At 45.3% G+C, this 27095-nt stretch overlaps 1 protein-coding gene across 1 annotated transcript in view; it reads right to left on the bottom strand.

The window, feature by feature from the left end:
* The window catches only part of l(2)05287 (WD repeat-containing protein l(2)05287), a 74608-nt gene that overhangs the window by 32591 nt on the left and 14922 nt on the right, over positions 1-27095 (bottom strand). The window contains exons 7-9 of the mRNA XM_065453133.2: positions 18593-18678; positions 12217-12372; positions 7707-7885 (exon numbers count right to left, since the gene is read on the bottom strand). Of these exons, the coding sequence (XP_065309205.2) occupies positions 7707-7885; positions 12217-12372; positions 18593-18678 (421 nt within the window). The remainder of the gene's footprint in view (positions 1-7706; positions 7886-12216; positions 12373-18592; positions 18679-27095) is intronic.

Raw genomic sequence — 27095 nt, forward strand, 5'->3', positions numbered from 1 at the left:
CTTGAATTGTGGCTCGTTGCTCATGGTGATCCCGCCACAGCGTTTCTTCTGGATTTCTCAAGCTGAGAGGCTGCTGGGGCAACCTTCTTACCTATTTTAAGAGGTCCCCTTTGATGACACCAAATCGACGTTTCAGTGGAGCTCACATGTCACTTGTTGCCTGTGACTCCGCTTTGCAGTTATAGCAGTACCATCTTTGAATGCCAACAGCTGTGGCTCGTTACACGCCATCGGAGTGTGCAGGAAGCAGAGTTAAACACTTAAACGAGTCAACACGATCAGCAGCCGGATGGAGGCAGGTGGTGGGGAGGGGCACTGGCCTCCTCACCATTATAGTTTTCTCAGAACAGTTCTGCCATCCCATTTTGATTTTTTTCCATGCAATGCAGTTCTAACAATTGTTATAACAATGGAATTTTTGTGGCACTTCAGTATTGTTATAAGTGGGTTTGACTCTATGAAATCTCCAATTTCAAAGCGAATTTGAATAAAATATGCGAATAAAATTGCGAATCAAATAAAATATTCTCAGAAAAATGAAACATTTTTCACCAACCAGAGGTATGCAAAAAAAGGCGAAGTTTATTGCACAGCAAATAATGTACAGTAAAACGTTAATTCAACCCTTGTTAATTCAGAAAATTGGCTAATTCGATTTTGTTTTCTGGTCCCGGCAACCGTATGCATTAATTAGTACAATCAAACTTGTTAATTCGGATGCATTTCGCCGCGCAATGGTTAGTTCAGACAACTCTGGAAGCTTGGCGACCGCGGAGAAATGCAAATATCCAGTGCAAAACAGCAAAAAAGGCACTACCGTCCAACAGAAATGAAGTGGCAGAGTCCACAATGTCGTAGTCATCACCGGAAATCGTACATGAATGACAGCAACACCGGAATTATCCCTTCCTACTTGCACCTTTAAAGTCTTTATTGTTGCCTTTACTGCCACGCACAACAGCACGTTGGCTGCTATCGCGTTGATAGCAACTGCAGTTTTGTCCGCAGTTGTTGCAAAACAAACGGTAGTTTTGTTTTGACTCAATGCAAGGTTGCCAAAGATGAAGAGCTGCGCACCAGCTACATGGCGATAGATGGATGGTCTGTTGATGATCAGCTCACTGGCTAAAATATGATTGGGATAAGCACGCGGTTTTTAAAAGGCACGTCTCAAATAAAGACGCGCACTCTGGCCATGCCGCGAAAGAAGTTGTGAGGCCTTTGCCACTCCGAGCGCTAATAAATCATGAGATGACGAGAATGGCAGCTTCTGCACTGCTTTTACGCAACATAGAAACAGGATTTACTCATTCATTCAGTAAATAAAAGCGTGTTGATGTGGCAAGCATTTGTTTATTACTTCCTTGATACCCTTGATAATTCGACATTCGATTAATTTGGACATTTCTTTTCGGTGCCATGAAATCCAAATTAACGAGGTTTGACTTCCAGGAAAATTATGATTTGTTGTCAACAAAATTCTCTAGTACAGCACTCTTGCTTGACATTATCATAACTGGAGATATTTAATGTTGTCATGCACGAAGGCTGGCTGCTCGACATGCTTTGGGAGGAGTGATGCCCTCCTGCATGTCACAATTCTTTCAAACACCAAAAGAGCCATTCAGTGGACACACTAGTGTCTGGTATTGGCGAGTATCTCTTTGTAAGCCAAGCCAACAGTGGGTACCAGGCTTATACCACCATTCACATGGATATCCTTTAAAAGTGAAGCTTTCTTTGCCTATTCCTTTGACTTTCCCACTGCTGCTGCTATCGCTATCTTGCACACTGTGTCGGCAGGTCGTTCAGAGCACGTACTTAAATGAAAGGAGTGCGGCAGAGAGGCAAGGTTATGCGATAACTAATTTGGGCCCTTCTGAGTCACCACAGTACCCTCTCGACTATTATAATTATCTGTGACCCTCTGCAAAAGCATTGCAGAATCTGCAGTGCTTACCTTTGTACTAATATGCAACAATCCAGAGGAGAGATAGACAGAATGTTAGAAAAAAGGCAGCAAGGGGAAGCAGAGAATGGGTAGAGATGACGCAGTCACAAAACTAATGAATAACAACCTTGCCCCTTTTCTCTTGCACCTCACACACATTGGGGATGTCAGAGGGCAATTAAACACTACTACAGTTAAACCTGAATGTAACGAACCTCTACGTAATGAATTCCTGGATTTAACTAAATGTTTTAATTCCCCAATGCCACCCTACATAGAAGCCCGTGTATTTCTTACTTCCACGTAGCGAAGGCATTGTGGCATTTGACCTTGTTGTAATGAACTTTCGATACTCACCATTTATTATTGTGAGCAGTACCTTTACCAAAAATTCGGGAGAACAATGTGTAACTTTTGTAAACAGTATGTAAATTTTGTAAATAAGGCAAGCAGCCAATCGCGAGTGGAACGCAATCAATCGCAGTGAGCCAGAGAAATCGATCCAGTGTGCCGTGATGTCGATACTAGCTCCCCTAGCGCCGCTCTGTGACAAGCAGATCAGACTGTGCATTTTTCACTTATGCATTGTGACGCCAAGTGTCACTACCGTGCCTGCCTGTTGGTGTGGCCAGCGCCTCCTCTAACTAGATGCCTGCACTATGAGCCAGAAACTGCCCATCCTTCTCTTTCCCTTTCACACCTGTCCACTTCGTACGGTTACTGGAGCCGCCTCGCAGAGGATGCTTCCAACACCGGAGGCTGCGCCGCCGCCGCCAGAAACTCGAACAGGCGACGACCACACATTGTAATCTATACGTAAGCACACAAAATTCATGCTATTGCCTTGTTCACTCAGCTTACCACCAAACATTTTGCTCAGTAATGTGCCACTGCTGCATGTCATGATGCTAGTCCAGTCAGAGAAAATGAGACCCAGGCGTGTATTTTCATGAGGCACCTTCCAAGAGCAGTTTGCGTGACCAGTGGCTACGGAAATTTCGAGTAAGGATTAAGTGCCAGCAAGTTATCCTGTAGTGGACTCCAGGAAAGACTTATAGAGCGGCTGCTGAAGCCAGTTGTCGTGCCCAGTGTTTGGACAGTTTTTGATCAACACAGACATTCCTAGACCGTGGCCGCAAGTGAGGATGCTACCGACCTGGTCGGCAGCGTTGGCGTGGCACGGTGGCAGGAGTGTGAATGTGAGAGCGAATGTAATGCAAGTTTAACTTCAGCAGTGTATCATACGTTCCTCACGTGTGATATCTTGAATGTGAAAGAAAACATCAGCAGTGCAGTGAAGTCGGGCACAAGTTCAAAGAAAGAAAAGGATGAAGTTGTTGACATATGCTGATGTGGACAAAGCCGTGTTTACATGCTTGCTGGACACACGGGCACCAAATATGCCCAGAAATGGCACGATCTTGCAGCATAAAGCGAAGGACTTTGTGTGCATCCTGCACCACAAGGACTTCAAAGCTAGCAACGGCTGGCTGCAAGCATTTAAGAGCTGAAATGGAGTCACCGGGAAAATCATTAGCAGCGAGTATGCGTTTGCCAACAGCGATTCTTCTGCAACGTGGGTTGCCGAGAAGCTGTCTGGCATTTTCATCCACTATGAGGTAGCTGACATCTACAATGCTGATAGAATTCTCTGTTTTATCAGATGTTGCCAAATTGCACACTGGCGCTTAAGTGAGAAGACTGTCAGGGTGGTAAGCAAAGCAAACTCCGCATGACGGTTTTGCTTTGCGGCAACAGTGATGGCAGTAACAAATGAATCCTGTTAGTTATAGAAAAAAAGGCCCAGCCCAGATGATTCTAGGGAACCAGATGTGGTTGAAAGAGTTCCAAGAAGACATCAAGCGATGAGACCGCCAAATCTGCTTGCTGCTTGACAATTGCTCCTCCCACCACATCGACAGCCTTCAGCTGTCATACATCAAGTTGATATATTTTCCTCCCAAATGCACATCCCTGATACAGCCATTGGACAAAGGAATCATCAACAGCTTCAAATGCTGCTACCGCTGTCAGGTGATAGATAAGAACCTTCTGGAGATCCATTTTGAATGGCAGATGAAGGTAAACATATTGCCAGGTAAACTAGGCAGCGACAATATATCAAACAATCGAGATGCTTGCTGCATCGTGGCAGGAAGTTGGAACCCAGACAGCTTAAAATCGCTTTTCCAATGCCCAAATAAAGGTCGTTTAAGCTGAAATTTGCTATGACAAAGAGGCGCCTGAAAACCTATCTGATGTCACCAAAGGTGGGATGCATTACATGCGAATAATCGAGTGCCTGTTGACATGAAACTTGGCGCATTTTTTGTATGCTGACAATGGCGTTGTATGTACTGAAGAAATGTCAGATGCGCCGTTTGTTGAAATCATGCAAGATCATGTTGATAAGGAAGATGCATCAGAAGCAGATCTGCTGTTTGCTGTGCTTGCTGCGAGAGAAGTGATGGATACGTTGGATGTCTTGTGTCGTTTCATCAGCGCAGAGGATGGCAAAGCCGCATTGCATAACTTAGCTTCTTTGGAGCACTGCTTGATGCCATCAATCGTGCAGGAGAAACAAGCTAAAATCACAGTTTTTTCTCCTGAATAAATGTGAGAGGTGAGCTCACCTGAAGTGAAATCTGTCACACTTTGGCTTTGTTTTTGCATAATACTTCCTTCCTTCCTTCCTTCCTTCCTTTTTCATAATACTTCAAGTAAAACTGCATGCAACATAAACCTGTATATAAGTGAAATATTGCGGCCCTTCTACAATTTTGTTAAATCCAGGTTTAACTGTACTAGACAAGGTAACAGTTGCGGTCAAACTGGATAAATTTACATTCAGGTACACTTGGCTACATTTGTACCGTAAAAACCGGAACATAGGTCGAACTTTTTTTCCAAAAACCATCGCTAAAAGTCGACCCTCGTCTTATATACCGGACATTGACGGAAAAACTACAGAAGTCTTGCAGCAATGGGCGGATGAAGTAAACAGCCGCCTTCGCCATCGCCATCAGCAGCAGCGTGGGGTGGCAACATTGTGGCACCAGCACTTTGCGTTTCCACTGTCACAAAGTTATATTGGTTAAAGGCTGCTTTTTCCTATTTGGTTTCAAAATGAGCGGAAGCCGACGTCAATTCACCGTCGCCTTCAAGAAAAAGGCGACTGAGTACACGGAAGCCCACAACAATCTGGCGGCCCAACACGAACTTGCAGTATCCGAAAAGAGCATTCGGTAGTGGAAGAGGCAAAAGCAACGTATTACAACTTGCAGCAACCAAAAGAAAACGTCATTTCGTGGGCGGATCGCAGCGGACCACAGAACTGGAAGGCAAGGTAGCGGAGTTCGTCTGGGAGCTGCGTGTAACATAGCTGCCTGTAACTGCCGAATGCATAAGTTCGAAAGCGGTAGAGGTCGCACGCGCCTATGGACTGGGCAGCCAGAAGCACTTGTCATCTGACTCTAGTTCGGACGACTCTGATCAAAGGCGTTGCTCTGATTTGGAGTAGCGCTTGCGCACTTCGTACCCTTCCGTGTACTGTACACCCGGCCAATTTTAACAGTATCGTGTGACCATCGACACGAGCGTTTGTCAGCACCTCATCATCACGGCACAGAGCGACGAAATAGCGAAAGTAAGCGCATGTATACACATGCGCGTATCTCGTTTATTTCGCCGATTAGCGCCCTTAATAAGGTGCTGACAAGCACATGGGTAAATGGTTGCGCAATACTGTTAAAAACTTGGCCACGTGCACATGTGAGCAGCATTTAAATAACTGTCACCATTGTGCAACCGGCTGAGTCGCATTTGTTTCAAGGTAAGGGTGTCTTTCAGTACTTGTGCCACTGAAAAAGATTTTTTTCATTTTTAGAATTCGTTAGTTGGGAGATCAATCTATATTCCTGTCCGATCTATAGTCCGGTTCTTACGGTGCTCTTTCTGGAAAAAAATAAATAAAAATAAATAAACATCATGCAAATTTGTCAAGAGGACAACTGATGTAGGGCATGCAGGCACAAAGCTGCACTAAAGCATCGCAGCTTCTAGATGACACTACGGAAACAGCTCCCCATGAAATCAACACTTGTGTACCTGCCACAATATTTTGTGGCAATGGCATTACTTGAGGTCGCAGATTTGATTCCAACCATGGCAGCTGCATTTCGAAAGGGGCTAAATGTAAAAACGCTTGTGTACTAAGATTTAGTTGCACATTAAAGAATTTCAGGTGATCAAAACTAAAACGAAGTCCCCCTTTGGTGCATGCCTCATATCAAATTGTGGGCTTTGCATAATGTTTAACACTTTTGCAAAAAGTCATTGCGAAATGTGACGTAATGACAGCACTAACATTCTCACAGGCTACAAACAATGGCGCACAACAATGCTTCAGGCAAACATGTCTCACTGTGTGTTCAGTGTACTAAATAGACCAACACAAGTGGCGCACGCAAGGTAACTTCTAACAAGAAGTCACCATTCCAGTAGTATTGCACTAAATACTGATAAACATTAAGCATTCCCAAAGTATGTGAGATCCGCACATTTTGGCCGAAAATTTCACGATGCACATATCTTTCAACATGTGTTTATGGCAGTAAAAATTGTTCCAGCTTGATGAGCCTACGAAATTCTTTCCACAGTGACGATGTGGAAGAAGGTTCTTCAGAAGTTTTTGTTGTTGAGTGCATATCTAGGTCAAATGGTGTTGAAATTTGCCTTGCTTCTTCTGAAGCCAGTTTTTTAATCCACTTTGCCATTGAAGCATTTTGGTGGTACTCGACTACATTGGAACAAGGGTCTGAAAACATTGCCAAGCTTACTACTTAGTGAAATTTGTTATTTGGAAACTGTGTTTTTAGGCACTTAGTCAGATTAGTAGCATATACAAAGGTTCCCACTTGGCTGGTGGTGGTGTCCAGATGCATGAAGACGCATCACAGTGTGGATACTTGAGCTGATAGTGTTTGTAGCAGGGCACGAGCAACGGCACCGATACAGTGAACACGTCTTACTTCAAGTATGCTTTGCTGCATGACTAATGCTTTTCCTGAATGTATTCTGCATGCTTCGCCGCATAATACAGGTATACTGCGGCGAAGCTAACTTAAACCGCCAAGAGCAATTTAGGGCGCATTTGAATATGTCGAAGAGTAAGTGCTTTTCAGATCAAATCGAATAGTAACCGATTTGAATCGAATATTCAATGTTTTGAATATTTGCACCCTTAGAAAAAATACACCAATAAATATTATGTTTTACTGATGTGTTTCCTGAACAATGTCACTGCACAACCAGTAGGCATTTTTATATAGGTACGTACGAGTCCTGTTTGCCTCCATTGTGTATCACTCAAAATCTGGTGATACACTGATATCCAATGTGGCATGGCCAATGGCTTTCATGGTTGTTTTCGTCAACTTTGCATCTCCCCCTGAGCCTCATTGACGAAATGTCTTACCTGGAAGTATGCAGAATTGCAGTACAGATGGTGCCATTCGTCATTATTGGCATATGGCATTTAAAGCATGCTCTAGGTAATTGTGACATAACAGACAATGTGGATAATGAACAGATTTACAGTTTGTGCTTGTGCATGAAAAACTCCAGCTTTCAATTGTGATTCTGTACATAATTAAGTAATCTCCTACGGCCAAACAATTCTCTAAAAAATTCTGAAAGGGCTACCTAGCCACCATTAGCAACTTATAATGCCTGCGAGAGATGGAGGTGTACTAACGCAGAAAAGCTGCTTGTCTTCATGGGGCTGGTAGAATTGCAAATGCCCTGGCAGTCCTCGAAGAAGCAAGGCACTAGTGCGAGGGTCATGAAGCAGCAGCTCACGTGTAGACCCTTGACTCAGTGCAAGTCCTTGAACTTGGCGCACCACACACAACTGGCTGCTCACTAGCCGCAGGCCTGGAAGACAGAGAGAGTCAACAACATGCTTAGGCACAGAGCTTGCCATCATTCTTGATCTCTCCATGCGAACAAAACTAGAGTACAGTCAACTTCCATTACTTCGACCCCGACGAAACCGACAAAACTGATCAAATTCTCTGATAGATAGAATTAAACAAGATGAAGAAAAAACTTCAAAACACACTGCCGATTCATCTGGAAGTATCTGGCTAACTCTGACATCGCCCCAAAGCAAACGCCCTCCCACTTTCTATGTGTCCAAAGTAGAAAACTAATGTAGAGATAACATAAGCTCTTAAACAATGTAGAAATTTAACACACACCCAATTTTTTTAATGTGTATTGGAGGGCAATATGTATTGCACAATGGTGGCTGATTTTTTATATCAGCTTCGCCTCGCGCATTTTTAAAGTTAGCTTCGACGCAATACACTGGTATTATGCGGCAAAGCATATAAACATTGCGTAAGCTTTTTGGCTTTTTTGTTTGTGTGCGGAAGGTAAATACTGTATACATTCATTACAATGGAGCAGCATACAACAGACTTTCGGATAGAACGGGCAATATTTCTACCTTAGTTTGCTCTACCTATTTTATTTATGCAATGAAGATTGCTTTTAATGGATCACGTTACAACGGGCTATCGGCTACAGCAGACGAAATTAGCGCCAATTTTTGTCAAAATCGGGCAAATAAAACGGACTTCCACCGTGTCGACATGGGCTGGCAACTGACTTGCGAGGGTCAGCCGACGACTGTGGCTCAATATTGTGCGTGCGAGGGAGGGAGGAAAGCAAGGCAGAAGCGCTGCGGCCTACGCGTGCGATGCACAGGGGGGTGGGGGTTCTACTCCGGTGGCTGCTGTTCACCGCGCAGGTGCTATATCTTGAAAGTGTGGGGGTTCCACTCTGCGTGCGGCTAGGGCTGAAGGCGAGCTCCGGATCTAGCCCCACGCAGTCGCTCCGTGGTACTCCCAACCCGTAGCGCGGGAATCGCGGCTACGCCGGGTTCGGACGAATAAGGCAAACAGCGGTGTCAACGGTAACGTTTATTGCTAATAGCAATATCAAACCCTCGCAGAGGGACGTCCTCTCAGTAAAAGTAGGAAAAGGCTTGCCTCGTTGTCTGGGTGGGTCAGACAAACGAGGTCACTCATGGGATCCGGCAGGTGCAGTCGAGGCGGTCCAAGGCGTCGGCGTCCCAAGAGAGGGAGTCTCCCTCCGTCGCGCGCTTTTATGCCTTTTTACCTTGTTGCGAGGGGAAGTCCTCCTTGCCCGCCGGATACGTTTCCCTTTCCCGTGAGCCGCGTGGGAGAAGGGGAGTACGCACGCCATCAGAGCGACGAAGAAACGGAGGGCGCGTAGTGCCTCTCTCCCCTGTCTACGCCGGCGCGACCCGTCGCCACGTGCGAACGGGTCGCCGCGGGTACGCGGGAGGAAATGGAGGCGCGTGCTCCCCACAAAAGCTATCTGCGATGTGGACAAACTGCATGCCTGCACCGTATCTTGAAAGCGATCTGTGATGTGGACAACGTGCACACCGCTTGGGTGCCGTATCTTGAAAGCGATCTGCGATGTGGACAATGTGCACTTAATGCCGGTACCTTCGTATGCGCTATGCTTTCAATGTTTATTTCACATTGAAGAGAGAGACAGTATGAATGTCAATTGGCTCGCTGTCACAGCCGTGCATCCACACTCCAACGTTTTGTGCAAGATATGTTCATGATTACCTGTGCGCGTGACACGGTGCTTGTTAATTTAGAAGGTAATGTTTACAATTTTATACAGCCGATAAAACTACTATCCCTACTTCGCATAGCTGTCTATTAATCTGCTATTGGAATCAACGCTTTGCCATTCAGGTGAAACTGTGAATTTTTTGCTTGTTTGTTTTTTTACTTTGGACATTTGTCACTCACTCTGCAATAACGTTTTTACAGATCTCGACTAACGTTTCGGAAGTGAGGCATTTTGGATATTACGGACTTCAGATAAAACAGATGTTTTTTCCAGATTATCAGGGTCAATTGTAACGAGAGTCGACTGTATTACAATGGAGCTGCATATGGCTAGAGTACCATAGAATTTTCGTGTCGACATACATCACCAATGGCTCAAACCCTGGTAAGCACTCATACCCCCGTAATCACTCATATGCTCATAAGCAAGCAAAAAATGCAATGGCTCATAGCCCCGTAAGGAGGGCTATACGCCATTGTGAATAAATACAGCATGCTTTTTGCCCTTTCGTTGCACTCTCTCTCCATTTTTGACAGGTAAGTGGGTGAACTCACATTATTTCTGTTAAGCAGTACTACTGTTTAGTAAATACTTTTTCCGAGCTCTGGCCAACTACAGTTTAACGAGGTTTCACGGTACATGTATTCTTTAATGCGACAGCATTAAGGAGCTCGTACTGCCGTCCCACATCAAACGTCATTTCAGCAAAAAAGATTTTCAAACCACCCATGCCCAGGCCATCCATGTGATGCAAGGAAATGACTGAACTTGATGAATTTCCCAAACTAAAATAAGTGGAAAAATCTTAAACTATGACATACACACAACCTGCAGATATGATAGCTCTTGGATTGCAATTTGACTAGATGAAAAAGCATACTGTATTTGTTCAAATCTAGGTTGACCTCGATTCTAAGCCAACCCCCAAATGTCCGAAGCCAGAAAATATGAAAAAAACTTTCCTCTAATGTAGGCCGAACAAAAAAATGAGGGCAGCGTTCACAATATGAAAACAGCATTTCTTTATTAGGTATAAACATGTCATGCTCACTCTACGTCATCATCGCTGCTACCCTCAAATGCTTGCGGATGCGCGCAAGCTCACATCCGCGCGCCCGTGCATGCGCAGACAGCGCTGCACGCCTCATACGCGTTAAAACGCGGCGTGATCTCGGTGAACTGCTCCTCTCTGTTATCATGCACTTATCTTCCTTGTAGCTGTCATCTCCTCGTTGCGGCAAACACAAAAAGCGTCTCCCATTGCTCCCTCCAATGACGGACATTTTTTTCATCAATGCTGAAGTCCTGCCCGGCTTGAAAGTTTGACGGTGCCTCTGCAGCTAGCCCAACTTTTCGATTGAAAGCAGCACTGCAGTGGCATCACCTGTTTGGTGCAATTACGCTAATGCCACACCAAACCCCGATACAACACGGGTCAAAATGCGACGTCGCTCGTGTACTTCAGTTGGTTACTGGCGCAGCGAGTAGCGGCCACGATACTGAGTTTTGTAGATGGTGCTATTTATGCACCACATTTATAATTTTCCATTAAAAGTGGCGCATTTTTTAAAATCTTCGAATCTAAGCCAACCCTAGAGTTAGGTATATTTTTATTTATTGATACTGCGGTCCTGTTACCAGGACCTTAGCAGGGTGCGTACAAAGTGAAAAACATCCAAGGAAATATACAGCGATACATAACATAGGTCACTCGCGATGTACAAATGCAAGCAGTTACTGAATAACACAGTAAATCACTCGCTACATAAACATAGGTGCGATTCTAATATGATTATTCGAAGAACGCTATTGGCCTAGATTCAAATAAATACGGCAATCCTGTTGCACAAAAACTCAAGGAAACCCCTTTTCTAGTGTTTCCACAATTCACAGACCGACCGCAGTGTCCGCCACTTGTGCACGCCGGCACGCGGGTGTCTAGAGGGCCATAGAGTGGCGCACTCAATTCCTTGCAATACCTCCAGCTGGCACTCGCCTCCACCGCATCGAGGCCCACACAAAAGGCCATGTTTCTACCCCAAAGCCCGTCTTCATCTATAGCCTTCACGACCAGCATTTCCCGATAAACATTATGGTTACATACGCTCCAGTTGCTGCGAAGTGTCAGAAGCAGTCAGGGATTTTTGAATGCTATCGCATTCCACTCTTAAAGACTAAGCTTAAACGTCCTCCAAATTTTTGCACATGTGCAGGCTTTGAAAATTGTTGTTTTAATTAAAGCACTAAACTAATTATAGGACGTCACGCGAAGAAGCTGTGCTAGTTCTCAACATTAAGGGTTTTGTGTAATTACCGGCAACTGGTGATGGCAGCATTTCTTGAAGTTTCAGTATCCAATCTGGTCTGTGAATTGTGGAAACGCTAGAAAAGAAGTTTCCTTGTCTATTTCTGTGGGAATTTCATGACGTATTCACTCGTATTTCAAATGTAAAATGTAGCACAGGGAATGCTCTATATCTACATTCTATGGAGCACTGCTTCTTACATGGTGCAAAATGTCATTGCAGTTGGCCTTTACAGGCATTATATCTGTGTAGGTAAGACTAAATTATAAATGTGCTCACAGTTGTCGGTGTGCGCTGTCAGGATTAGAGTGGCATCAGGTGAGGTGGCAATGTGGCAGATGGGTAGGCCTATGCGAGGCACGAACTGGCTGTCTCCCGACGGCAGGCTCCACTTGACCAATACACACTCGCCACCTCCACTTAGTAGGAAACTGCCTGCGGCCCAGGAGAACATGGTGATATACTTAGACAACAGCAATGCAACAAGCAAGCATTAAAGTTATTTATAATGGGTAGACTACTCCTTTGAAACAGTACTTGCATTTCTTTGGCAGAAGTTGTTGATTAGTTTTGCAGAAAACAAAGCCAAAAGCTTCTGATTTTGCACTTAAGAGATGGTGCCAACGATGTCATTGCGCCATCCATAAATTTCACGACACTCCACCTTACTTCTGTCATTCTGCTGCAGAATATTTTCAAAAACTTGAAAAGTTAAGTCTTCTTGTACTTTCAAATGCAATCTAGTCTTCTTTGTTGATCAAATTAGTCCTGAGCTAATTATGAAAAACTAATAATTTTGTAAGGCTGAATGGGGATGCAGTAACAAAGCTAATGTGAATCCCTGCTACCCACAGAACTTATTTGAAAGAAAACTTGGAGGCATCAATGTAAATTTTAAAAGCAACTGCTGTGGCAGCCCAGTGGTAGGCTAGTGCGAATGTCAAACGTTGATGAAAGAGCCAGATGTTGACCAATCTAATAAAAGTTGGTACACTTGCTATGAAGTCTGACTCTGACTGCGTGATGCTGACAGTTAATGCTGTAAAGTGCAAATTCAGCCTGATGCTTTCCGTCTGCATGTGAACTTGACTCACTCATTTCTGCAAGCACACAGATGAACTTGATAGGCATGCTCGCTGCTTCTGCGCTTGTCAGTCTAGCTCACATGCATGATCTGAGAGCTAATCAGCGATGAGCGTCAAGCTTCCTGCAAGAGCTTGCCTTCCATTACCCTACCTCCCTTGGCTGTTATGCCTAACCAGCGCTGTTTTGCTGGGTGTCGGCTGCATCGATACAAATCTATTCACAGTGTCTGTACGGCTCTCCGGAAACAGTATGGCCGCTGTGAAAAATATGTATGAATAATCCAGCCGGTGCAGAAATCAGTACGCGACTGTAAACAAATTCATCTGCCTTGTCTTGCCTGTGAGTTATGCAATCTGACTTGCTCACCAAAACCGAAGCTGTTGATTATATGTATTGGAATTTGCCATATTTTTGAGCACATTAAACACACCAAAAATTAAAAGCATTTAACAGCAACACCAGGGTGCAGGTTACAGGTGAATTTCGCCTCAAGGTACAGTTTCACCGCAGCAAGGCCTACGTAGTCATGCAACCAAAATCTACCATCCGCACCCCCGAAGAGGTGGGGAACAGAGCAGCTGGCCAAAGATACAGTGTGGACAATTTGTGCATTTCAGAATGGAGACTGTTTTTACAAACAGAGTGTTGTATGCAATTATATTTGCGGGTTATACACAGCCCTTCTTTTTCTTCTTCTTCTTTTTTTTTTTTCCAGACGTGTTCTGATTGGGGGCGGGGCTCATATATGAAAAAATATGTTCTAGTACTACATTCATCTGTTTCAAAAACTTCGAGTACTAAAATTTGGGCCAAAGTAAATATCAAATAGCATAATATTAGATTGCATGCTTGAAACTATCCAATATTCGCACAAGCCTACTTCATTGCGAGGGTGCTGCACTGTTGAGCATGAGGTCTCGGGTTCAATTCTCAGCCTCGGTGGTTGCATTTCAATGATAGCAAAATGCAAAAACCTGCCTAAGTACCATGGTTTAGGTGCATGTTAAAGAACCTCTATTAGTCCTCCATCACGACATTCTCCATAACCGACTGACCGTTGTGCAGTTTTGGGATGCTGAATCCCACAATAATTAAGTTTAGAAAGTAAGCAAATTCTGTATTGCAGCATGGCATCCTAGTCAAATCAGCATTTCATATAGAACTCTGAACAACATCTGTAACAAGAACGGAATGCTTTTGGACTCAGAGAAACAAAGAAACAAAAAAAGCTGCCATTAGGCACACAAACCCTCCGACTAATTCTGGCACTTACGGCATACATACAATGGCACTTGACTTGCCCATGAAGCACAGGTAAAGAGAAATTGAAGTATCAAGAGAGAGCCAATGCTGTTGAAGTTGAACCGGTACCCTTTTTTACAGCAAACACGCAAGGTCCATTTGATTCGCCTGCGTGTGAACCCGTTAACGGCGGTTCACGAGAAGTTCAGATATTGTGCAGCTTGATTTCTGCGGTGCCGGCACAGCACAACACTCGGAACGAATGCCAAGGTGCAGACGCAGTGCAGGCATTATGTTCGACTAATGCGCACGGAATACTTATGTTTGAGAGGTCCTGCACGGCAGGTACAGTAAAACATCGTTAAACTGTACCCACTTAAACAGTAGTTTTGTTTTAAAGGTTGTAAAGTCAAATCCCCGACACAGTGGCCATTGAACATAATGCATTTTGTATCTGCGTAAACTGTACCAGCTTATTGCGTTTGTATCGATTCACATGTAGTATTTCCCCTTTTCGTCGCACAATCACGGAGGTGCATCGTCCTCATCGGGCGGCCTGGCAGAACAACAAGCCTCAGAGATTGGAACAACGGCCTCCAAGCACTCTGTGCGTTTGCGCATGAAGCCACATCAACATCATTTCAGCGCTGTGCCAGAGAGTGTTGTGGTGTCGTCTAAGCTAGGAGTTGCGTCATGCCGAAGCTCGGATAAAAAACACTGGGTGCTCAGCATAAAAAAAAAATTGGACATTGTTCATGCTATCGAACATGGCACAAAGAGTTGACGCTGGCACGCTACAGGGATCTACCGTTGACTACAATGTACAGCCGAAACCTGCGGTAACAAAATCCAGAGAGAACGAAATTCTCGCCACAACGAAATATTTTTGGATCCCCGGTGAACAGCCATAGGAGTCAATGCATTTCCTATCTCGCGACAATGAAACTTTTTTCTATAGTAATCCCTCATTAACGTAATTTTCTGAAACAACAGTCCGCAAATAATCTACTCACGTAACACTAATTGTGTCCGGAAACTGCTCAAATGCATTCGTTCTGCGCTTAAATTGCATTAACTACCACCACAGCACACTTGCGTCGCTGCCGCCATCACTGTTTACAATAAAAGAATGCCTCGCACCACCTCCATGCCACCTCGTGACAGGCAACAGCGATGATGATGATGGTGGTCGTTCGCGCAACGGGTGACTACGCAGTGTCCGGGCCAAAAATGCAATTATTAGTATTTAAATGATACAAATAAAAAAAAGACAAGAACCGTAGGTGATCTCGCAGTGAGCACATTTTATTTAATCCTGTGTGCCATCACAGCATGTGCTAAATGCGGAGTTAACCGCCTGCGTGCGTGGCAGCCAAATCGACATATACTACACGTGAAGGCTCCGATAACTCGGATGAGACTTTATCAGTGGGCTTTGTGTACCGCCGCACATGTCATGTGCTCAGTGTCGTTATTGCTAGAGTGCGTCAATTGTGTGTCTGTGTGCTGATCGGACCATTTGCTTTGACAGCCTGCTAAGACGCCGCCTCCAGCCAAAATGAGGAAATTTATGACACTGCAGGATAAGGCTGCAATTATTGCCCAAGCTGGAAAGGGCAGGAAGAAAATGAATATCGCCGAAGAATTTGGAATTGCGTGCAGTTCAATATCTACGATTCTGAAAAACAAGGCCTCCATTCTCGGTGCGCTCGGAAATGGTATGAGTGCGAAGAACAAAACAGTGAGCGCTGCGGCATTTCTAGATGTAGACAAGGCGGTGTTTGCATGGTTTTGTGAACAGCGTGCCAACAAAGTGCCGCTGTCTGGCAGAGTTCTTCAGCAGAAAGCGCTCGACTTCGTGTACATTCTCGGGCACGCTGATTTTAAGGCTAGCCCTGGCTAGTTGAGCCATTTCAAAGCCCGCCACGACATAGTGGCCGAAGTCATTTCCAGGGAGGCAGCAGCCGTCGACCCTGTGACAACATCGTTGTGGCTGCTGACCAACAAAGAAGCACTGGACCAATGCAAGCCCTCGGACATATATAATGCAGATGAGATGACCTTGATGAGCGGCGTGTAACAATTTTGTTGTGCACTAACATTGGCGGCACAGATAAACGGCCACTGCTTGTAATCTGCAGAAGTAAGAAGCCCCGCTGCTTCAAGGGAAATCGTTGGCTGCCCGTACAATATATTGCGAACCTTAAGGCATGGATGACCTGAGCCATATTTGGCAGATGGCTCCAGGACAACTGCAGTGCCCGTCATGTCGATGACGTGGAACTGGGAAACGTGCGCTAGGTTTTTTTCCACCGAACTGCAATTTCATGCTGCAGCCGCTTGATCAAGGCGTCATTCATAGCGTCAAGTGCGCCTACAGGGAGAGGCTGATTCAGCGTCTACTGCTGAACCTCCAATTGAAGCGTCCCACCGCAGTGGACATGTTCATGGCGCTTAAGATGGTGGCCGCTGCATGGGTTGCGACGTCACCAGCTGTGATAGCCAATTGTTTTAAACATGCCGCCTTCGTTGCCACTCGGCAAGCATCATGCGCTGATCCAGTGGCATCGCAAGAAGATTCGCCTGAGGGTGCACTAGTTGACAGTGCTGATGGCGCACTCGATGACAGTGCTGATGGCGCAGTGCCGCCATCGCTTGCCCCCGCGTGGGATGAACTTTCTGCCGTGACAGCTGGTGTTCCGGATGGCCTCAGCATCGATGAGTTTGTTCGTGTGGATGAAGGTGTTGTGGTGCACGAATAGACGACTGTTAAGGTCATCATAAGTAGCGTTTGCCAAGGTGCCGACGACGCCGATGACCACCAGACACCTAATCATGAGAGACTGCGAACCCGCGGGACGTGTTGAATGCCTTCAAAGTAATTCGTTCATTTTTCGGTGAGCATGATGACGACGTGGCAATGGACCACATTTAGCAGTGCGAGTTTTGCGCTAACGAAATTCCCGCAAAAGCGAAATGTTTTGCTTTTCCCGGCGATTTTGTTATTGTGGGTTTCGACTGTATGGCATTTGGAATGCGAAGAAGTTGACCATGAAGAGATGTCGGCTACGAGCTTCAACTTTTCCCCATCGTTGCCTTTGTGGTTATCAGTGTCGCCTAACGACAGTGGTGAGGACCAAAAGTGGCAGAAGCTGGACGTTACGTCAGCCGCATGAATGCAATCGTTGCGACGAGAACAGCACCCCGCAATGAAAAAGGCGCACCGCGACTTCTGCAGTGCTACCGTGCCCATGCACGGAGAATATGCAACGCCAACGAGGAATCTGCCACGCGAGTGCTTGCCAAGAAGAGGGGGCTGGCTGAAAAGCTGGCTCGCAGCTTCCATAAGTTTGATGCCGCTGTTGTCACTGCTAGGCCACCGCAGCATCAAACGAAAATAACACTTCTGTCATGCGAAATGAATAAACAATGCATGTTCTTGCCCTTTCATCGCACTCTTTAAGAGTTGTTTTTGTCAGGTAAGCGGGCAATCTCATGCTATTACGGTTAAGCAGTACTGCCGTTTAGTACATACTTTTTCCGTGCTCCTGCCAACTACGGTTTAACGAGGCTTCACTGTATGATCGACTACTGGGGCGCAAATGCACATTACACTTGCGTACACACATCAGATGTGCATAAGCGGGGTTTTAACGGCGCTCGTGCCTGTGTGCTGCTTTGCAACTGTACGCCTGCACCAAGTTGGCATTTACAGTGGAGCAGGTGCAGCAAAATCATGAACAAGCCTTCACCTTTCCTGCACCTTTTAAAATGAACGATGTGGTTCAGTGGGCACCATTGCTGCAGTGCTGAAAGTAATGGCAGGGTGTAGCACCTCGTGAACTGGTTTAGGTAGTACAGGCGAATCGAACGTACCTACAATTTGCACCTTAACACCCTCAATATTCACGCCTAGAGACACTTTATGACGTGGCGACCAGCTTGCTGCTGGGAAAGCTATCCCCAATCAAAAAGATCTACACAAGAGAAAAACAAAGAGGAAACACATTTTGGGACAAGCACACTCATATATTATGAACACTCTCCCACACCAACAGCTTGCAATGGTATACAGAGCTTTTAAAACACTCCTGTTTCCCCCCCTCCATTATGATCCTCTACAACCTCATTCTTTTGAAACAAAGAAGGTGATACTTATAACTTTTGTTTACCTCATATGTTGAAGAACTGAGGACACTTAAAGCATGAGGACGAAGAGAGAGAGCGTCAGAGAGAAAATGCAGTTTTGTTTTAAGGGGCCTTAAGGTTAGAGCACCCTGGTCTGGATCCAAAAGGCCTAGCTCATCAAATGCACAATGCCACTTACCAGAAGCAGTGTAAGCCAAGTCACAAACAGGAAGTGTGTGCCAATGGTGGATAGAACGCACTGGTGTTGGCTCTTTGAGGCCCTGCCTGAAAGGATACAGAAACGAGAGGTCGGTAAAATGCACAGTAATGAGCAGTTCTGCCAAAGAGAGGTTAATCAGTTAGTTTTTGGTGATATCTCTTGACTAAAAATATATATACAACAGGGTGTCCCAACTATCATGCACCAAAATTTAAAAATATGCAAACGCCATGTAGCTGGACAGAACCAAGTTAATGCTGCTTGCCATCGCTTGGAGATACTCAGATTATTGTTTGCATTCTGCTTAATTACATAATTAGCCCTGATTACTTAACCTCTCAAACATTATAGTGAGATTAGAAGTGTCAATGAGAAAATTATAGAGCAATATGAAAAACTCCTGATACAGCTTCTGTTGCTCAATACGAATATGCCCCGTGAATACTACATGCAATATTGCCGCATGACTGGCCGCTCAAAGCATTTTGCATGTACATATTTGCGAGCTTCTTTCACATCCGTAAAAACACCTTTATGTAGCCCATCTTGAGCAACAGAAACCTGTACCGGGAGTTTTTCATTTCACTGTACAGATTTCTCATTGACACCTTTCATCTAACTATAATATTTGAGAAGTTCATTAATTAATTAAGACTAATTATGTAATTACACAGAATGCAAAGAATAATCTGTGTATCTCTAAGCAACACGAAAGACTATCTTGGTTCTGTTCAGCTACGTGGCATTGCATATATTTAAATCTTGATATGATAGCATGATAGTTCGGACACACCCACACACTCTCTCTCTCTCTCTGTGTGTGTAGTCGAATTTTGTTAATTCGCACGCACTTAATACAAACTTTCGATTTATTCGACGTCATACCATGGTTCTGTCAAAGTTATGTGTATTCTAATGAGTAAAAATGCCCAGTAATTCAGCCGTGCATGCATTTGTGACGATCAAGTTGAACATACCGCGCTTCGACAATGCTCTCAACAGCGCACCAAGTCACGCAGCGGTGCCTCCAACCAGCATTGCTATGACCCTGCCATAAAAATAAGGCTTAGGAGAAACCCTTCAATGCTACATGCGGGAGGTGGGGGGGAGGGGTGTTGATTATGCAGATCCCACGCACTGTGGGAATCTATATACGTGAAGCTTTCTGTGCTGTTTGCTCTGATTGATGATAATTAGCGGTGATGACAATTAGTTGTGATGTCCTCGCTTGATTTTGTTCTTGAGGAGAGGTACAACTAGCTTTAGCATGTTAGCCTACTATACCATATACACTTAAATCTCTTTATAATGGAGTCGAAAGGACGCTAAATTTTGTTCATTATAAGTGTTACTTCGTTATAGCCACTAAATAATAATTTGAGACTAATTTATTGCACATGAGCGTGCATTTACTACAGGTAAGCCATCACCGAGGTATCAGCTCCTGTCACAGCCTAGTGGCTGCGTCCGCGGTAAGTGCTAATCGTCCTTACCGATATTGCACACAGGGAGAAACTGGAATCAAACACATAAGAACTGATTTTATTGCCTTCCATGTCGATGGCGCAAATATTTCATATTCCAACTTCTGCCAACTTCATAGCCCACTACTGGGGGCACCTTCGCGCCGCTTGACGTTTGATATATTGGGAGTCGCTGCTATTTTTGTTAGATGCAAGCGGAATTTTTGCTATACATATACCGTATTTACTCGCATAATGATCGCACTTTCGTAATGATCGCATCCCTAAATTTTGTCGTCAAAATTTGATTTCTTTTATTTCCCGTGCAATGATCACACCCCGAAGTTGCCGCAGTGATATGTCGTGTGCCAAGTCTAGCTAATAATGATTGCGATTACCATCTGTCGAATGCTACGCGAACAACTCTTCAAGACAAACCAAGTGGTCTGCAGGCACCAAATATTCTTTAGCAGATGCCCCATTTCATTCCTTTCATCACTTTCCACCCATCTATGACAAAAAATAAAAAAAGTAAATAAATAAATAAAAAAGAAACCCAGAACTTGCCTGTATTAGGTGTAGGCTTTATAATAGTTGTGGTCAACAACAAAAACGGCGCCTTTCGATTCTCGTCTGCACTCGTGGGCACGAAACAAATCGCGAGTGGCAACGATAGCAGCCACGCTTACACTGATACGTTAAATGTGTACCCTAGTCATACGCCGAGGCTTGTAACACAGCTAAGATATTCGCCCACCCTTAGCGGAGACGTGCCATATTAGGACAGCAGTGAAGACAAATGCCAGTTTCTGCAGCATGCCCGCCACGTGTTCCTATGTCACTGGCAGCTAAGTGCGCCCTTCTATTTCTGTCCCCTCAAAGTGGGAATGGCTACGTTATTGCCGCAAACTTGCCCGCATTAACAATATTATTCATTACTGATGTGGAAGAAACTGTTTCAATGCATGTAATGGAATCACGAGAAGAAAAAAAAAAAAAATCGCATTTGGCGCGTTCGGCTTGCTCCACCAGCCGCCATTTTTGTTTTGGTGTCTGGCACAACATACAGTGGTAGCTGCCTATTTGTTGACCTGTTGTCATCCCACAGCAAATTTGAAATGAAAAAAAATGTTTTTTTCTTTTTGCAGGAAATTTAACCCATGTAATGATCGCACCCCTGAATCTGCATCAATTTTTTTGGACAAAAAAGTGTGATCATTTCGCAAGTAAACACGGTACTCATTGTAACAATACCGTATTCTCACGGGCATAAAACTATGTACACAGTGTAATCACAAAGCGTATATAAACAGCTGCTGAGAATCCCGAGAGGCTCTTGCCACTCCGTCGTCTTCACCGTCGACGACCTTGTTCTCTTTTCCCAACGTAACACGACCCCCGGCAGAAAAAGCACCGAGACGGGGCCGTCGGTAAGGGCATAGTAAGGCTTAAGCCGAGAGATGTGTACGATGTCAGGTGATGTGGAACCAGTTGGCACGGCGGAGGTCTCGGGAATTAATCTCGTAAGTGACACTGGTCACTTGACGAAGAACATGGTAAGGGCCTTTGTAGCATGGAAGAAGTTTCTCGGAGAGCGCCACTTGGCGGCATGGGGACCAAATTAGCACGAAAGAGCCTGTTGAAAAATATGTGTCCCAATGGCGGCGATTGTAAGCGCGCCATTGAGATTCCTGTGATGCCAACAGACGAGTACGGGCAAACTGGCGCGCATGGTCAGCACGGGCAATGGTGTCGCAGGCATAGTCGGTCCTCGAATCCTGTATCAAGGGGAGTGAAGTGTCCAAGGGTAATACAGGGTCCCGACCGAAGAGCAAGTAAAATGGGGAATACTCAGCAGTATCGTGGCGTGATGAATTATAGGCGAATGTGACATAAGGGAGCGCCACATCCCAGTCCATATGGTCAGATGAAACGTATTTCGATAGCATATTAGTAATGGTCCGATTGAGTCGCTCAGTAAGGCCGTTGGTCTGGTGATGATAGGAGGTAGCCAGCTTGTGCTTGGTAGAGGAAAGTGCGGTCACGATCAGTAAGGAGGTGTCGCGGGGCGCCATGCACTAAAATGATATCCCGGAGTAGGAAATCTGCAACGTCAGTTGCGCAGCTTGTGGAAAGTGCTCGAGTGATGGCATAGCGTGTCGCGTAATCAGTAGTGACAGCGATCCACTTGTCACCGGAGCTGGACTCGGGGAAAGGGCCAAGGAGATCTAAACCGACGCGAAAGAACGGCTCAGGTGGAATGTCGATCGGCTGTAAGTACCCGGCGGGAAGCGTTGCTGGCTTCTTGCGATGTTGACAGGGCTTGCAAGCAGCTACATAGCACCGTACGGAGCGTGCGAGGCCGGGCCCGTAGAAGCGGCGGCGCACGCGGTCATAAGTGCGAGCAAACCCAAGGTGAAAAAAAGACAGAAATGCCTCTAAGAAATTTTGGGAACACATAAGGCAACAGAGTAAGAAGACAGAGGTGGTTCAGCACTCACTGACCACACCAGAAGGAACAAAGGTAGAGGGAGAGGAGGCTCAGGAATATATTAGGTTAACAATAGAGGCAGCATTTGCAGAGCCAGTGGGTAGCGAAATGGAGAACAATGACAACAGCAGGACAGAATTAGAGGAGGAGTACAGAGGGATGACAAGTAAGGAATGGGACAGAATTGCACACAAGGTCCCCGTGGGAACAGCGACAGGACCTGATGGCATACCTATGAAATTGATAAGCATATTAGGCCAGAAAAGTAAATTAATATTACGACAACTTATTGAACAAATAGTAGTAGGGGGAGATGTTCCACAGGACTGGAAATCAAGCAGAATGATATTAGTTTACAAAGGTAAGGGAAGCAAGGACAACATTAAATCCTACAGGCCAATAACTGTCACATCAGTCATATACAGAGTAGCAATGCAGATGGTGAAAAAGAGAAGGGAGGAATGGGCAGAACGTGAAAAGATCTTGGGAGAACTGCAGAATGGATTTAGAAGGAACAGAAGGGTAGATGATAATTTATTTCTTATAACACAGTGCATAGAGATAGCGGCAGCCAGGCAGAAACCACTATGGATAGCTTTTTTAGACATTAGAGGAGCCAAGGATAATGTAAACCGAGAAAAGTTATGGAGCCAGTTGAGGGAATATGGTCTAGATAGAAAGATGATTGGGTTCCTACAACAAGTTTATACATATAATGAGGTAGAGATAACATGGGAGGGGGAAACTACAAAGCCAGCTAAAACAAGAAGAGGTCTCAGGCAGGGCTGTCCATTGTCGCCTCTGCTTTTTGTGATTTACATGAGCCAAATGGAAAAGAGACTAGGACAGAGCACAATAGGAACCGACATAAGCTATACGCTGGAAGGGCAGAAGGTAGCCCAAGTACTAGCCGGACTGATGTATGCAGATGATATTGTACTGCTTGCTGACACCCGAGTAGGGCTACAGGAACTAATAAGCATATGTGGAGAGGAGGGAGAAAAATTGGGACTGCAATTCAGTAGAGAGAAGTCTGGGATAATAGTGTACAATGAAGAAAGGGGGGAACCATTGGAAATACAAAGCACTAAGATTGATCATGTTGAAAAATACAAGTATTTGGGCATATGGCTAAACGAGGGCAAAAAGTACTTGGAAGAACAGGAACAAATTATGATTGAAAAAGTGAAAAGGAACTCAGCTGTAATGAAACACAAGGCACTATGGAACTATAATAGGTACGAGGTGGTTAGGGGCGTATGGAAAGGGGTTATGGTACCTGGCCTCACATTTGGAAATTCCAACGTTACTAGACTAGCTTCAGTTGTAAAACTCCCCGCCCGCGCGCTTACAGCCGCTGTCGCCACTTCTGTGACAGCCGCCAGGTGGCAACGCTGTTCCATCGGGCTCCACTGCAGACGCCTCGGCACAGCCATGAGCTCGTGCGGATAGGCAGTTTGCGCGTGTTTCACGCTCGCTGGCGTTCTCCCTTGTCCAAATTAGTGATACCACGAGAAAGCGGTATTCACCTACAGCAAGAAGATTTATCGCGACAGTTCGTTAATACTGAAAGAAGGGCAAACTGTACGAAAGGAAGAAACGCATACAGCGAAGCGCAGAAGCTGCGTTTCTAAATGTCGTGTGTTTCTTCCTGTCGTCTTAACATTTCGCGCAGTTTAGGCTAACGAGCCTGAATATCTGGCCAAAGTGCGTGATTGTAGGATGATCTTCATCCCCACCGAAGCTTCTCACCACGCCAAAGAAGCGCTGCAAAAAGAAAGATGAGGTCGGTCTTGGTGCACACAAGCCACAAATAAATAAATAAATAAATAAATAAATAAATAAATAAATAAATAAATAAATAAATAAAGAAGTTGGATTTTTCATTCCGGGAAGATGCTTAATCAGGGGAGCTGAAACGTGCGGCCCCTGTGTTTATCACTAGGTTAATCCCGAGGGTTCATTGAAGTATTTCTCAGTCATGAGGTTACACACACAATCGGCTGCGACGGAGAGAACGACGTCACTGACGGTATGCCCGCAGTCCGCAGTTGTCGCTTGCGTTCGATGTCTCGAGTTTGCTCGGCGGCGTGGTTAGCAGCCTTCGCCTGCGATTTGGCGCTTGCGATTCTTCGAAATTATTTCTTCAAAATTAAATCGTTCTGTTACGTAAGACCATGAGTGGCTCATACTTCCTTAAGCAATGGCTCTTACCCCCGTAAACGCGGCCTCCCCATTACGACGACAGAAGTGAAGTGAAATTCTACGGTGGAAAGAATGAACGGCCACGCAGCCAGCTGTGGAAGATGACGACGAACGCGGGAGCAGTGGCACGTGCCGTGGATTTCGCAGAAAGTTCGCGGTCGGCACGAGGAATCGCTCTGTTCCACGCCGAGCGAAGCGTCGCATTGCTGAGAGCACAGAAAAAGTGGTGCGCCGAACTGTCGACATAATAATAATAATAATAATAATAATAATAATAATAATAATAATAATAATAATAATAATAATAATAATAATGCCTTTATTTTCCATCCCAAGGATGTGGAAGGGGGAGAGAAAAAGCTACATATCCAGCTTGACGGGCTCTCGCCTCCCCGATACAAAACATGATGTTTAGAAAAAGAAAGGCAAACAGTACAAGCATATGAGTACAGACAAAAAGGAATATCACAAATGACAATTTTTACAAAAATGTACAATTCCAAAAAACATAGTGATGTGCATAATATCATGTCGTACATTTCAAACAGAAAGTGCCGCCCATAAGTGAAACAAAATGACGCAAATCTTTTGACCGGGTGCGTTGGAGATTTAAATTGTAATGTTGGCACAGGTTTAAGAGATGTGGAAGAGTGTTTCTGAGCATATGTTGTCCGTAACCTGTTCTGAATGAATGTATGTGCCAAATATCGGTGTTTCTGGTACATCGTTCCGATAGCGGCCTATGCAGCCAGGCACGCAGCACTTCGGCATCGTCTGCTGATATTCTTAAGAAACTCGGCGAAGGCTACGGTTCCACGGATGACATGCTTGCTGAAATTCGCTGTCAACAACGAACCACAGAATGCACAAACGCTGCACCGCGTGCTTAGTCTGGCCTGCCCGCGTAGCCGGCTAGTGAGGAAGTGGAGCCGGGCGCGACTGCAGCGCCACGAAGGCGCGGGCAGGTGGCGGTTCCGCGCAACGGCGCCGAGTTTTAAAACTGAAGCTAGTCTAGTAACGTTGGGAAATTCAGTACTGTGCATGAAATCGAAAGTTCAGGCATGCATGGAAACGAGACAGAGAAGTGTAGGCAGGTTGGCCTTAGGAGCGCATGGGAACACCACTAATGAGGGAGTGCAGGGGGACATGGGATGGATGTCATTTGAAGGTAGAGAGACAATAAGCAAGCTAAAATATGAACAGACTCCCAGCACTGGAGGAAAAAAGGTGGGCAGGAAAAGTGTACAAATATCTATACATGAAAAGTTTGAACACAAAGTGGACCCTCAGAACGAGGAAGCTGAGGAATAGATACCTACAGCCAAGGGAGGGGGTCCAACGTGGTTCTAGTGTGGGAAAGGTGGTGAAGGAGACGGAAAGAAAAATGTGGGAAGAAAGAATGAAGGAAGAAAGAAAGAGATAGCCAGCGCTATCTATGTATAGGTCACAAAAACAGGAGATTAAGAGAGCGCTCTTATCTGATAACTCGCGGGGCAGCTCACTATTATTCGAAGCTAGGACGGGGGTTTTGAGAACGAAAACATACAGGGCTAAATTTGAAGACGTGGACCTTTGGTGCACAGCTTGCGGAGCCGAAATGGAGACCACAGAGCATATAGTGCTGAGATGCACAGACCTTCGCCCGACTCTGGCAGAGAACAGTGGCAGATATGGAAGGGGCATTGGGTTTTCCTGGGGAACGAGGGCAAATAGACGAGAAAAGGGTGGCAGTAACGAAGGGGAGGCTAGAGGATTGGTGGAGGAAGTCAAGGGAGAGATAATACCATAAATCAGGGAGATAATGTTTCCTATACTTTTTTAGATAGTTATTTTGGGGGGAGGAGGGGAGTGAAAACTTGTTAAGGAGAAGAGGATATAAAGAAAGAAAAAAAAATAGGAGGGGGGAGCAAAAGGCTAGGTGGCGCCAGCCGCCGCCCATTACAAAGGGTATAGCCGCCATCCATCCATCCATCCACCCATCCATCAGGCAGTTGGGGCGTCATGGAGCTCCTGAAGCTCCTGGAGGTGTTGAGGAACGACAGGGAGAAGGAGAGGACGTCAGGATGAAAACTGCATTGGTACAATATCCCATCGCTGAGAACGAACCACCGTAACGGTGGATCAGTAGGAGCAGATTCCATTTGGTCAATGAGGGTCCTCAAAGTAGCGTCATGGCGTTGCTCGTTGGTCATGTCCAAAAGCTGGGAAATGGAAAGAGCACTTGCGGAAGCGTCCATGTCGGCGTTCGCGGACGTGTGTACAGGGTAACAGGACAAGCAGTCGGTGTCCTTGTGTAGGCGACCAGACCTACACACCACCAAAT

This window comes from Dermacentor albipictus, chromosome 1, assembly GCF_038994185.2.
Source record: "Dermacentor albipictus isolate Rhodes 1998 colony chromosome 1, USDA_Dalb.pri_finalv2, whole genome shotgun sequence".
Taxonomy (NCBI): domain Eukaryota; kingdom Metazoa; phylum Arthropoda; class Arachnida; order Ixodida; family Ixodidae; genus Dermacentor; species Dermacentor albipictus.